The 14655-nt window shown below is 41.7% G+C and overlaps 1 protein-coding gene across 12 annotated transcripts in view; it reads right to left on the bottom strand.

Moving 5' to 3' along the window:
• The window catches only part of SENP7 (SUMO specific peptidase 7), a 78077-nt gene extending 63422 nt beyond the window's left edge, over positions 1-14655 (bottom strand). For 6 of the 12 annotated variants that reach the window (XR_012646205.1, XR_012646203.1, XR_012646204.1 and 3 more), the window contains exons 1-3: positions 10675-10734; positions 9986-10093; positions 3372-3469 (exon numbers count right to left, since the gene is read on the bottom strand). Coding sequence is in view for 9 of the 12 variants with exons in the window: in XM_074999262.1 (XP_074855363.1) it covers positions 3372-3469; positions 9986-10093; positions 10675-10719 (251 nt within the window). In the remaining 3 variants the exon portion in view is untranslated. Of the gene's footprint in view, positions 1-3371; positions 3470-9985; positions 10094-10674; positions 10735-12117; positions 12171-13873; positions 14324-14409 lie in introns of those variants that run through there. The other 6 variants (XM_074999303.1, XM_074999329.1, XM_074999348.1 and 3 more) reach the window with 4 other exon arrangements.

Raw genomic sequence — 14655 nt, 5'->3', positions numbered from 1 at the left:
GTCAGTGACAGGAAAACAGGTAAATGCCATTTTTGATACAGAGTTCTAGTTCTAGTTCTGCCTCCTGTTTTGTTCACTTCATCCTTCGTAAATGCCATTTATTTTGACATTTCAGTAAGGTGACCATTTGGCCCATTTTGGCTGGGACAGTCCCGTATTTCAGGAGTCAGGAAGGTGTCCTGACTTATTTTAATGAAATGGCTAAGTGTCCCGTATGCACTCCCCCTGCTGTGCTGCCCTTCCCAAGTTAGCACAGCTGCAGCTGTGGGTACCAGGTACCGACCAGAGAGCACGCGCAGACCAGCCAGGTGTGCAGGCAGCAAAAGGAGAAGGAGCCCAGGCCCTCTATGTGCAGCAGAGTATGGAGGGAGGGTGTGTGGCTACCCTTGCTCAGAGCCTCTTGCTCCTTTTTTAAGATTTTAAGGGGACCTGGTGCCCCTCCTTGGGGCAGCTGCCCCTTCAGACAGGGAGACCCCTGCAGAGAGGTAGCCCCATCCCCACTGCACTGCTGGACAGCTGCCTGTGGAGCCAGGGACACCCTCCCCCCCCATGGGGCAGCCATCCATGAAGCTGGGGAACCTCCCGTAGGGCAGCTGCCTTCTGCAGCCGTGGCACTCTCCCCCCAGGGCAAGACAGCAGCCCCCCTTCCTGGCTCCCCGAGGCATGGGGCATCCAGGAGCCACATGCATGGGGCCGCAACCCCGTTCCCAGCTTCCCATGACACGTACATGGTTACAGTTGGTAAATGTTGACTTTGTAATCTCACATACACCTCATTGCAAAACAAGAAGAAAGCTTTTGCATTAGAAACCATGAGCACATGTAGCATTCTCCATTATAAAATTCTGGCTACCTTCAGTTGAGTTAAAATATATATTTTTAACTTTTTTTCCTATTAGTTATAAAAATGTAGTATGTCTTTTTAATGGGTGCTCAGTAAACAATGTTAGTTTGAACATCCGTACTGCAATGGTCTGATTGATTTCCAGTGGACTCAATGAAATCTGAGCAATTTTGTCAGGTGTCCCATGTTTGGAATAGGAAAATGTGGCCAAGCTACATTTCAATTATAATAATCTTCCCAACAGGTTTAAATACCACCAAGATAATCTTCATAAATAAGCAATCTAATTCCTCTCTTTTATTACCCAGCCTCTTTGCACTGGTAAATAGCATTTAAAATTTTTTTCTTATCATAGTCATTGATTAATTTCATTCTCAATTATTTGTATAAATCCTATATTAAAAAAGATTCTGGAGAAAAAATGCACCTCCATCTCAAATATCAAGTAAAAGTAATTTGTGTAATGGATTCCAAGGTAGTTATTTTCTTTGTTTCCCAAAGTCACAATTCCCAGTTCAAGGTTTACTGCAACACACCAAGTATATTATCTGGCATCACAGAAACAAACATGTAGCCCTCACTGGAATAGCAAGGGTGCCACACCATCAGTGGCGCATACACCTGAAGCTCTGCTATTGGGATATATGCCATCATGTGCCATCAATGCCTTTCTGCCATGTATACTGGACAAACCAGATAGTCTGTGCACCAAAGGATAAATTAATATAAATCTGACATCAGGAATGGTTACACAAACTGTAAGCATTATTTTAACTTCCTTGGACATTCAACAATGGATTTTAAGGTAGCCATTCTTCTACAGAAGCATTTTACCACAAAATTACAGCTGGAAACATCTGAGTTGGAATTAATTTACAAATTGAACACTTTTAACCTTGGTGTGAATAAGGAACTTAACTCATTTATGCAATACAAGAGCAATTTCCCCTTAGATATTCACAGGAATGAGACACATCCAACTTAATATGGTTCATTAACTGGTCCTACTAGTGACAGGTAACTCACCCCTCCCCCGGGATTCTGTTTTTCCCACTCCATTATTATCTGAAGTAGGCTTTATCCACAGAAGCTCATGACCTAATACATGTGTTAATCTCTAAAACGCCACAGGACTTCTTGTTATTTGAGAAGCTACAGATTAACACGGCTATCCCTCAGAGTCCAATTTTAAGTTGGGTATGGTGGAACAGAAAAGCTTCTTTGCTTGCTTGGATCTAATGCTAGACAAGGATTCATTTTGGGGCACCAAGGCCAGAGCAAACAGTTATGCCTTTGAATAAGCAGGAAAGTTAGAATTTCTGTTAAGCATACCCTCTTATCAGTAAGAGTATGCAGCATTAAATCCATAAATGCAGAATTAACTAACCACCAAAGAAACGTTTGTGCTCACTTACACACTGAGTACAAAGGGCAAAAATATTTGATATTCTTTGACATTCAGCAGCTTCTTAAACTGTTGCTTCTTCAAAAATTTGCACTTCTAGAATGTTTTCTTTTCAATGAGCCACTTTATAAATCCCTTTATTCTAAATACCAACCAGGAAATAGAGAATTATCCTGATTCTGTAATTCACAAACTAGAAACATCTAGAATGATCTAATAGTTGAAATCATGCAGATCTAACTCTACCATGAAATCAGAACACTTAACTTCTGTCACTAGCACTGAATCTAGAAATGCTAACAGTTCTGTCATATATTCTTCTTACTTTCCCTCTGCATGTGATTTTCCAGGTGTGTTCTTCAACTTATACAACCATCTAATTGCTACAGAATAGATGTCTTCTACATAATTCACCATTAACTGATATGGCAAATCAAACTATATCAGTAACAAAAAAGGTCATCAGTATAAAGATTTCATACATCTCAGACCTTATAAGTTGGTGTGAACATAGTGGTATCTAACTTTGTGGCTCTTACTGCTAGTCATGTTGGTTGGCTTTGTGTTCGGTTGACAGCTGACAAAACCAATTTATTTATAATCTGTCAGAGTATATTTGAAAAATGATCTGGAAATGGATTTGGGGAAAAAAGCCCACAAGAGCAGCAGGTGTTGAAATAATTTCTGTACTTATAGAATAACGATTTTCAGCTCAAACTCTCAAAGAATTTATCTGACACAAATTATAAAGCCAGAAAGAACCATTGTGATCATCTAGTCTAACCTCCTACCTAACACAGGAAACAGAACTTCCTGAGTTCATTATTTGTTCAGTTTTTATTTGTAGCTTCACGCTTCCATCCATACTTGTGTGAAATCTTACAACAAGGTAAATAGTGCAATCAATTTGTGATTTTATAATACCACTATATTAAACACAAACACCCCCAGCCATTAATCTCAATTTGGGCTTCATAAACTACTATGAAAATAGCATCTGTATTGACCTCATAACTGTGTGGAAATTAAGGATATTTTTTCCTCGAGGAAGCTTTATAACACCCAGAATATTTTAAAACACTACAATGTAAAATGTGCTAGTTTTTATGTGGGACATCTTACCCTATTGTTGATCCTTCACCAATGAAGCTGGGTCTGTCAACGTCCCTCTGTCTTCTCCACTTTGAAGAAGGATCTTGATTCCTTCTCCTTAATTTCCACTGGAATTTTAAGAAAAAAAGTCTAATAATGAAAAAGTTTTTAAAATCAAATTATAGCTAATGAATTGGGAAGAGATAAGGAGAGGTGGAGAAGTGAGAAGAAAAGATATTCCTAACTGTTTATGCACTACAGCAGCAAAGAAAACTAAACATTCAATTAAAAGAATATAAAATATTGAAACCAGTATGATTTCTAAAACCTGCTATTTATCTAAGAAATTTGACTTTATTCAGAACAACCAGATTGTGATGTTTTACTTAACAAAATAGCACCCAAAACATACTTGTGTAGTGGGATTTTTCCAATATTAATCATGAGTTGATAAGGCACCTGTCCAGCTTAATTTCCTTAACAATTGACTTAATGTGATTTAAATCAGTGAGATACAGACTGTGGCCCTACAGCCACAAGTGGCTCTTAAACCAGTCTCCTGCTGCGTATAGCAGCACCATACTAAAACACTCTGGGCTCGTCCACACTTGCCCAAACTCCAAAGGGGACATGTTAATCAGGGCGATCAGAGATTACCAATGAAGTGCCGTGGTGAATACCCAGCGCTTCATTAGGCTAATGCTCCCCCCGCGTAAACTTCAGAATGTCAGCATGCGAAGTGCTTTTTTTTTTTTGCTACACATGCCAGCACTTCAAAGTTGCCGTGGGGGAGAATTAGCTTAATGAAGTGCTGCGTATTCACTGCAGCACTTCACCGTTAATCTCCCATCAGCTTGATTAACATGCCCCCTTCGAAGTTGGGGGCAAGCATAGACCCAGCCTCTGTGATTTAACCATTAACCAATCAGAAATGTTTACACTATTCAATTAACCAAGTTATCAACTTCCACCAAGCTTTTAACTTATTTGCTCTGACAATTTTATACTGAACTAAAAATTTACCTGTCACTGTGGCTCTTTTTTGATAATGCCGATTGCTAAATTGGCTCCTGAACTACTGAGGTGTGAGTATTATTTATCTAAGGCTATGTTTACACTTCTGGGAAAATCGACCTGGTGAGGGTCGATCTTCTGGAGTTCAATTTCATGAGTCTGATGGAGATACAAGAAATTGATCTGTCTAGGGTTGGCACTTGACCCCTGTAGTCCTCACTATTGCAAGGCGTACAAGAGGTTGACGGGAGACACGCTCCCGTCAACCTCCTTCTGCAAGGACAGTCAGTAAGTCGATTTCAGATACGCAATTCTAGCTATGGCAATTGCGTAGCTAGAATAAACACGGGAAATCAACTTACCAGTCTAGTGCAGACCAAGCCTGAGTGAATCAACCATATTGCCACCTTTGGATTCATGCTTTTATGCAAGACAGTGATTCAAATGCTCTATAATGTCAAAAACTAAAGCTGTTAAGATTGCCTTCCTGATGGGTGGCATGCCCTGTTTCTCAACATAATGGTGAGACAACTGTTACTAATTTTCAAAACCATCAGTTTATTTTTGACCAGTAAATCGTAACAAGGAACCAGAGTTAAACGAGTTCTCCAAAGTCAAAGCCAGTCTTCATGCCCCTTCATATCATTTTTGGCAGAACTGAACATGTAAAGCAGCACATATCAGCTTTCAGAGAGAGACCTATCTGAACATACAAACTGGTGCCAAAGATCAATACGGTTGAAAGTATACAACCAAACTAGGCCTTCCTCACTTCTGAAGCAGGAAGCCTGGGTGGGAAGACACAGAAATCTGAAGATTTCCCAGGCAAACACAATATCTAATGAATTAAAATTTTGATTGTTTCCCAAACAAAGTATGCACCCCCACTCCAAAATCTTGATGGCTAGCCTTATGCACAGTGGTTTAGATCATAGCAGATTGCCCCTGAAAACATGAAAGGCTGGCAGCAAAAAACTGTTCTGCTGGTCCACCCAAACATATGAAGACTGGTTCTGTCAACCACAGCAGGTATTTCTGTCCCTTCCACCTTCAAGGAGAAATGGGACTTTATTTATTGCCAGGGTAATACAGGTGTGTCTAACGGAATTCCACTGAAAGCTTCAAGGATGGTATCTCTTCACACAGAAGAGAAGAAAACTAGCGCGATAAAAACTATGAAGTATGTTTTCAAGATGGACATTGGCTCCTACATGCAGATGAAACAAACTTGTTTAATCATGAAAGTTGAACTTTTATAAAAGAAAATAAGAAACAAGATACTTAAAAATGGGGGATGGGGGGGAGAACCACCCTGCAACCCTGAGAGATTAGAAGGGGCCAAACAAAAATAAGAGACTTAAAACACAGAACTCTCAGTAAATAAACAGCAGGTAGAAAAAGATGCTGTAATAGCAGGAAGACAAACAAATTATTTTAAAGAACACTTATTCCAAACAATTTATTTTGTTAAGTGTGGGGAACTGACCTGCCAGTCTCCCTAACAGAAAGGGAACAGACTCTGACTTAAGCCTTAATATAACTTAAGTTTCAACTCAACTGACTACTCACTACACAAAATATAGCTATCATATAGCCACTGTGAATTAATGTGTTAGGCACGATCCAGTTGATAGCATATTAGATGAGGGTCAAGAGGCTTGATCTCTATTCCCAGCTCCCCCGTTGTGCCCTGCCATATAACATCAGGCAAGCCATTTTACAAATGTGGGTCTGTTTCTCTCTGTAGAATGGAGTTGATACTTATCCATCTTTGTAAAACATTTTGAATTAGTCTGGTGAATTGCACTCTTAAAGGTAATCATCATCGTTATCATCATCAATAACCATGGGCTCAGCGCCTGCCTGGTGTCTGATGCCTCTCTCACCATTCCTTTCCATCTTTCCCTATCCAGTGCGGAATGGCTCCGTTTCTGTACACTAGCTCTGCACGAATCTTCTATACCATCTACCCATTCTCTGTGGGGTCTGCCTCTCCTGTTCGAACTGTTCATTATGCCAAATACCAGGGTCTTGACTTTTCATTCGTTGTTCATTCTGCAAATATGCCCAAATAGTCGTAGCTGCCATTTAATAACATTCTGCAGCAGTTTCTCTTTTGGCTGTATCTTACTATATAATTCCTCATTGGTGACCCTCTGCATCCATCCTAGTCTCAGGATCTTTCTATAAAAACTCCTTTTGAACGCCAACATTCTCCTTTTCAAGGAGTATAAACCCAAGTGCTTGCAAGGCCCAGAATGAAGCTTTCAGATGAAAGGAGCCTGGGGAAGCTGCAGAAAACTAAAAGCTGTTCAGATTAGAAGCTCATATGTTTCTTAAAAGTGAAGCTAGATGGACATCCAAAATGACATAATCCTACACCCAAAATACAATGAAAGAACAAGTCCTGTTACATCTACTTTCTAGAATGAATGTGAGAGTTCATTGGGAAGCTGAACCATGAGAGAAGCAGGCATCTGGAGACAATCATATGCCTAATTTCTAGCTTCTGATCAATGCTGAATCTTAACAGAGAAGAGTACAAATAGTGCCATTCAATGGGTAACAAGGGTGTCAAAACGTATCAGCAACTAAACGAAGAAACTGTGTCTACAGCAGTTGAAGATAATGGAGACCCAGAAACTGCAAATATATATAAGAACAAGAAGCTAACAAATCAGTGATGTTTAAAAATTTGTAGAGTCATCAGAAGCTTGTAAGTGTATATATACTGTAACTTAGATTCAGTAGCATGCAACATTACATTGGAAGAACAGAGACCAAGGAGCCAAGGACATTAATAAGAGAATACCAAAGCAGTTTTACTAGTGAAAATCCTGTTGCTTCCAAACACTCTAACTCTAGGTGTGTGCAGGAACACAGATTAAAAAAGAGAGGAGAGAGTTTCAGTTTTATTTTTAAACTACCTAGATAAACATGTTTGCAATTTGAAGGTGGTTAGATTCAGTATTCCCCACTTTATATACTCAACAAGTGGGGTAAGAAACATCCTTATGGAAATGATGCACAGACCACCACCTGCTTCACAGATAAATCTCTCCTCAACGTACTCCTCTGACATGAAGCTTATAAAGAGCAAGCGGCTGTTTCCACACAACTATGGGTCATTTGAAAAAAAATCTGTATTTTTGACCAATAGGGGGCGGAGGGAAGTGGAGGAGGACGAGAAGCCAGAGCAGCATCTCCCTGAAGTGTGCCCATGCTTGCCGTGGACAAGGGGCTGCTCCGGTCAACCAATACACCCGAGTTCGCAACAGGCAAGGGCCACTCCAGGCGGCCAGAGAAATCCCTGTCTGTGGCAGGCCCCACAGTGCTGCAGCAGGGGCCATTAACCAGAACCAGTAAGTAGTAACCATGAAGGGATATGTTTTCCAGTTAATCAGTTAACCATTCACATCCCTAGTTTTCCCTAGTAACAGAGAGGGAGCCATGCTAGTCTATATACTATCCAAACAAAAAGCAGTCAAGTAGCACTTTAAAGACTAGCAAAATAATTTATGAGGTGAGCTTTCGTGGGACAGACCCACTTCTTCAGACCGTAGCCAGACCAGAACAGTCTCAATATTTAAGGCACAGAGAACCAAAAACAGTAATCAAGGAGGACAAATCAGAAAAAAATGATCAAGGTGAGCAAATCGGAGAGTGGAGGGGTGGGGGTTACTCACAGAATTACGGGCACTTTCTCATGCTCCTCTACTAACATCATATAGGCCATCATGTGCCAACAATGCCCAGATGCTTTGTATATTGGACAGACTTCTAACTCCCTTAGACAAAGGGTTAATGGGCACAAAACAGACACCAAAACACTCCAGATCCACAAACCAGTTAGTCTACATTTTAATGGAATGGGGCATTCTGTTAATGACTTAAGAGTATACGTGTTACTGAAAAAAAAATTTCGCACCACTATTCAAAGAGAAACAGACGAGCTGGCTTTTATATTCAAATTCGGAACATTAACACGTGGTTTGAACTGGGATGGGAATTTTCTGAGTCACTATAGGGGCTCGTCTGCATACTTGGCTTTATCCAATTCTTGACCTCTCCCCCTCCACTCTCCGATTTGCTCACCTTGATCATTTTTTTCTGATTTGTCCTCCTTGATTACTGTTTTTGGTTATCTGTGCCTTAACTATTGAGTCTGTTCTGGTATGGCTATTGTCTGAAGAAGTGGGTCTGTCCCACGAAAGCTCACCTAATAAATTAGTTTGCTAGTCTTTAAAGTGCTACTTGACTGCTTTTTGTTTTGCTAGTTTTCCCTGTGTCTTTTCCTCACTTATCTTAAAAAAAAATGGAAAGGGCAGTTTTCAAAAAACACCTAAGTTATTCAGGAGCCATGACTTTCAATGGGACTTGAGCTCAAAAGTCCTTTACATTCTTCTGAAAGCTCCACCCTAATCTCTTTGGGGTAGGACCTGTGCCATCATTTCTATTTACACAACAACTAACATAGTGTGAGCACGATCAGAAATAAAAGTTTCAGTGCTGAGTTGAAATGCTACTTACTAGCACTACAATACACTCATGACATTGAGCATCTTTATGTCTCATTTAATTCAGAGTAGATTACTTGGTAATCATTTGTTTCTACAAATGACTGAAAAGATTGTTTTTAATAAAGGCATCTTTTAGGCAAAAGAAGACTATGTAGGAAAACATAACCCTTAGCATCCTGTTAAAATTGTGAGAGTTATCAACACTGTAATAATTATGACAATGCTCACAGTATATGCTTTTCTCTGGAAGTCAACAATCCCAGTTTTAAATTTTTTTAAAAAAAATAAGTTTCTGACCTACATGACTGCAGAGAAAACCTTGACAAACATGACAGGAGTATTACCTGAAAACTCAGAAATCAGAGGACAAAATTAACCGAAAATATATTTTTAAATCATGACAGGTTGAAATGCTTTCATTCAGTATACTCTAGTTCAGCAAAGTCCACGGTCTGACATGATTTTAGCCACATGTCCACTGATAATGGATGTGACCAATTTTCCCACAGTCCCATGAAGTTTGTTTACAGCTACCAGTCCTGGCTCTCAGTGTTCTGTGCTGTTATCTAGCTCTAATTTACCCCTAAATGGCTCTTAAGAGCCCAGTATGCAGTGGAAGTGTTGGTAATGCTGGTAGACAACATCCACATCCTGTGGTTCGGCAAATTCTTTGGTTCAGTGTCTGTCAGATCCCTAGTGTGCCAGACTAAAGAGGTTCAATCTGTATTTTAAATGTAACCTCACTGGCGTTGTTTTGAGACTAGGCTCATAGTTTTTGAACACGTAGGGCTACCAATAGTGCAATCAGGCCCCAAGACTGTAACTGTATGTATGTGCATAGACCTGAGTCTCTGTTAAGCCACCAGCATCTGATGAAGTGAGTCTGTGCTCACAAAAGCTCATGCTCAAAACTTTTCTGTTAGTCTATAAGGTGCCACAGGACCCTTCATTGCTGTCAGACTCAGACTCACTCCTGTAGCTGAGATCTTTTTTCAGTAGATGGAACAAAATGCTCAATTTCACAACAAAGAGGAAATGTATAGTGTGTTCTTAACACACTTCATTTCGAAAAGTTTCAAAGAGAACAGATTGTAAGTAGCTTCTATTTACCTCTTGTAAAGGACAATCCCATTGGGGGGAGTCTGTAAGCCTTGACAAAGGGGACTGAACATGGACATCCTCTGACTTTGTGTTAGGTTTCTTCTTTGGTATGCGAAACTGGAAGTAGAGCATATTACTTTCATATTAATTATGTGTATTAAAATCAAAATGATTCAACTCTTGCCTGCACTGAGAATTCATGTATTCACATCCCTCTTAGCCTTCAGGCCAAGTTACCAACATGGAAAGAGTAACTCTGACTGTAACTTGAATTTGAACATAATACTCCTTGTGACCCTGTCCCTGGTTGGTCTTTCCTATGATACTGGGCACTAGAAAATTACTTCTAAATCTCAGATTAGGAAGGCTGCAGATGATGGGAACAAAAATTCCCAGATTTATTAACTATTCCATGTATGTGCCTTAAGGATAAAAACAGATGTAACTTCCTCAGCTTCTTTCTGAGTTACTTACATCCAATTTTGTCTTCCCATTAAATTGGGGTGCTAAGATTAAAGGGAAAACAGAAAGACTATAACCTTCAAAGAAATCAACCTTCATTCGCTCAAAAGAAAACTTTAAATATCCCCTATTTAGAAAAATTACGTACTGAAACAATATTTCTGAGTTGACAACCAATAAATTGTTTTAATGGGAAAAGACTTCAAATTATAGGTCATTAACAATAAGACAATTACCCTGTTCTGATAGTACCACAATAAGCAGCAACATACTGTGCACATCTTCTTCTATCATTAATATTTCCCTTGGATACATGAAGAGTTCTTGAGCGAGCTGTATTTTAATCAGTTTTTAATCAGTTTCTTCCTGGTTACATGTATTTGGTTTTGGAACTGAGTTGAGCAACTTTTGTGCTTCTCCTGGGCTGTATACACGTCCCTCCCTTTTGGAAGGGGCAGGTAAATGTAGCAGGTCAAAAATGCTAAAGAGGAATTAATATGAATAATCAGAGTTTCATTTGCATAATGGCAGCACCCTGAGCATCAAAACTGCTGCTTTCAAACTGCAAACTAGCCATGTAGACTGGGTTCCATCAAAAATAAACCCCAATTTCTAATGCACCCTTCTTCCCAATTCCCAAAAATATGGTGACAAAGAGAAAGGATTTCTTAACCAGTAACTTCAAAAGGAAAAAAGGTGGATATAGGGATAAGAAAGGGCACAGGACATGAAGATGAACTTCTTCCTCACTATCCCACCCTCCCAGACTCATGGCAGGATATTTTCCAATCCTCACACTCATTTAAAAAAGAGCTCCAGTCATTCACAATTGAGCTTATGATAAGATGAACATGAAAAAAAGGCAAATGAGCAAAGTTAAACTCATCACAAATTTTATTTTAACAGGAATAGAATTCAAAGTACCATTTCAGTTTCCCATTGATGTAAGCTTACTGGAGCTTGGTATGCACATATATGCACTGCAGAACATACATTTTAGCTTTGTCTTTGCAAGCTATTTTTTCCCTAAAATTTGACAAGGTAGCAAAGGCAGGAAAGCTAGTGAAAACCAGTGTTTGCTGGAGCTAAATTTTAAATCACTGTGCTGTGTAGGCCTGTTTTGGTTCTGTGCCTTCAGCAATGCATCCAGTATTACTGCTACTAGATGACTTATGATAGTAGTAGTAACAGAAATTATAGGGGAATAAAAGGTAACAGACTTTTTTTTTTTTGTTTCTTTTTACACATACACCTTTTGTGGACCATTCCTCCGAATATACAACTGTTCTTTTGCATAACAGTTACAGGACCCATCCCCGAAAAGAAGCCATGAGTAGGCTCAGGGCCTTCTTATATAAGAATGTACTGATTAAATTAAAAAAAAAAATCACTCTCATCTGCACTTTATTATTTTGTCTATATACTAATATACATTAGCATTGAACTTTGAATTTAACACTTTGTTATACATCTCCTAACCCTATCCAAATATGTCCCCATTAAGCAACAAATATTTATGGATAGGAATATGCATAAATGAGGACTAAACTGGCTCCCTGGAGATAGCAACCCAATACAGTGAAGCTTGCAGAATTCATGAGTGTATTTGCAGTTTCTGCATTTTTGCAGTATATAATGCCAGTGCTGCAGAATATTCTTATAAAGAATACAAAACTTACTTTCAGATGACTTAACGGTGAAGTTTTTCCATTGCCTTCCATAACTGTCACCACTGTAAAGAGATACAAAATCAGTTTAGTTATCTGTACTTTACTTGTTCTGAGTTTACAAAATTAACCAATTAATTTTTCTCTTGGGACAGATGGAGATAAGCATCCCCATGACTTAAAATATTCTACTTGTCTCTAATGAACATAGAGCTCTACCTAACCGCTAAGAAGTGGGAGGGAACCAGGAATCAATGATACTATTCCAGAACTTGAGATTTCATTAAATACAAACTTCTAGTGCAGAGGGAGCAAGCTATGACCCATGGACCACAACCAACCTCTCAGACTCTTCAGTCACCCCCCAAACTCCCACTGGGGAGCAGAGTTGAGAGAGCCTTGCCAGGAGGAGCCAGTCAAACTCCTGGGCAGCAAGGTAAGCAGGAGTGTCTAGCAACGTACTCCAGATTATGAGAGAGCTGAGGGGCAGAACGAAGACTATAACTCAAGAGTTTCTAACAGAAATTACTTCTGCAAAACTCTTTTCTCATGGGAAAGAATATAGCTTAAGATCTCTTTTACACATTTTCTGCACCTCTCTGATAGGACACCTTAATGATATCTATCCAGCATGAAATCTCTCAAAAAAATGGGGAATGGGAACACAGAAATTAAAGTCAAAATATACATTAATTATGGGTGACAAATCAGGCTGTCTTCACTAAAAACCCTGCAAAAGCAAAGCTATAGTGCTTCAGCACATAGTTTACCACTAGAGTGACAGGTAGGGTTCTCCCAAAATTGTAATTAATCCAAGCCAACCACCACCCCCAAAAGGCAGTAGTTAAGTTAAAGGAAGAATTCTTTCATCAATACAGCACTGTTTACACCCAGAGCTAAAGGGGCTTAACTAAGGGGATCTCTCATCAGGCACCCAGAGAGAGAGTAACACACTTCTAGCGGTAACTTGGTTTCAGCGACTTTCCCAGAATTGTAAGATCTGATACGCAGAACCAGCGATAGAATCCAGCTTCCCAGAGCACTATTTGACAGTTTAATCATTTAATCCTTGTGAGGCAGAAAGATCTGATACTGTCATACTAGTTTGTCAAGGTTTACCACATCTACTGACAGTCTGTGTCACATCAGCAATAATAATCCTTCCAAAAGGTATGTATGGATACTATATAACAAATGTTATATACTAAAAGTTATGGTTTTAAGAATTGTGACTTGTTGCCAGATAAACAATTGTCTTTCAAGCAAATTATGTTTATCTGGCTGGTTATATATAAACTAAATATTGAATGGCTGGTTACAGTCTGAGCCCAATGCTAAGAACACAATTGTAAAGTCTTCAAGAAGGGGGTTAGGGGCAGCAATATAAACCTACACAATGTTATTGCCAGTCCTAAAGTTTGCAGTCTCAGTAAAAGTCTCTTTATCCAGGCCAGGCTTGCCCCGTTCCCTTTCCTGTCTGATCTGTCTTTTCTGTCTATGTTCTCCCACCCCACAGGCTCCCAGTCATAGTCTCCATTCTCAAGATCCTGGTCTAGTCTTATTGCTCCCCCTGTCCAGCTCTTTGTCCCAGGCTCTCTTCCCAAACACTCCAACTTCTCCCACAGCACCATAGCCAGCTGTCAGATCGGCCCCACCTTCCTTCTCCTGCTCTCCCCTGGGCGGGGGGGCGGGAGCAGCCCCATTGTGCTGTGGGGAAAATAAACTTCCTGCTCTCCCGGGGGCGTCACTAGGAGTAAGTCGCACACACCTGTCAGGCACGCTGAGCCCGGACAGCCCCGCCACGCAGGGAGCCCTTGCGACGCGGCGGTCTGGCTCTTGCCCCAGTCAGTCGACCCAGGTCCCTCTAGAGGTACGACGTGGGCGTGTGTGTTTGTTTACACGGGCACGCCTGGGTTTTTAAGCCGGTGCGCCGCCAGGGGCGCCCCACCTACCCCGGAGGGACGCAACGGCCCCGCTGCACCAGAACAACGCGTCCACACGGCGCGGCCGGGTCCCGGCCCTTCCCCGCCGCTGGGGGGCAGCTACTGCGCTGCCGCCGGGGGCGAGACGCGCCGAACCCCCGTCCCCTCGGGGCCGCCCCCAGGCCGAGCCCCGCCGCAGGCAGGACCCCGGGCCTGAGGGCGGGGCGCTGGTGGGGGGGGAGCAGCAGCAGCAGCGTCTCTGCCCCAAGGCGGGGAGGGAGGGATGGGCCCGCGCCCACCTCCCAGCGCCCGGGCGGGGCGGGGCGAGGCGGGGCTGCGCCTTCCGAACCCTTAGCTGGGTCCCGGGTCACCCCCCACTCACCCGGGCCAGCCGCGCCGCCTCCCAGCTCCGCTCGCCGCCGCCCGCCTCGGCCTTCAGCGCCTGCGCAACTTCCCCGGCTGCTTCCGGGCCCGGGCACCACCCCTGGCGCCCGCGATTTGCTGCGGCTCTTGCTTGTGAGACTCCCCCCAGCCCACCCCTCCTGCGCCCCCCGGCTCCCACCGCACCACCTGCCCCCCCAAAACCTTCCGTCGCCACCCCACAGGACTCCAGCTCTTGGTCCCGCCC

The sequence above is a fragment of the Carettochelys insculpta genome, chromosome 1 (genome assembly GCF_033958435.1).
Source record: "Carettochelys insculpta isolate YL-2023 chromosome 1, ASM3395843v1, whole genome shotgun sequence".
NCBI lineage: Eukaryota > Metazoa > Chordata > Testudines > Carettochelyidae > Carettochelys > Carettochelys insculpta.
The sequence above is the reverse complement of the archived record's forward strand: the minus strand, read 5'-3'. Positions and strand labels throughout refer to the sequence as shown.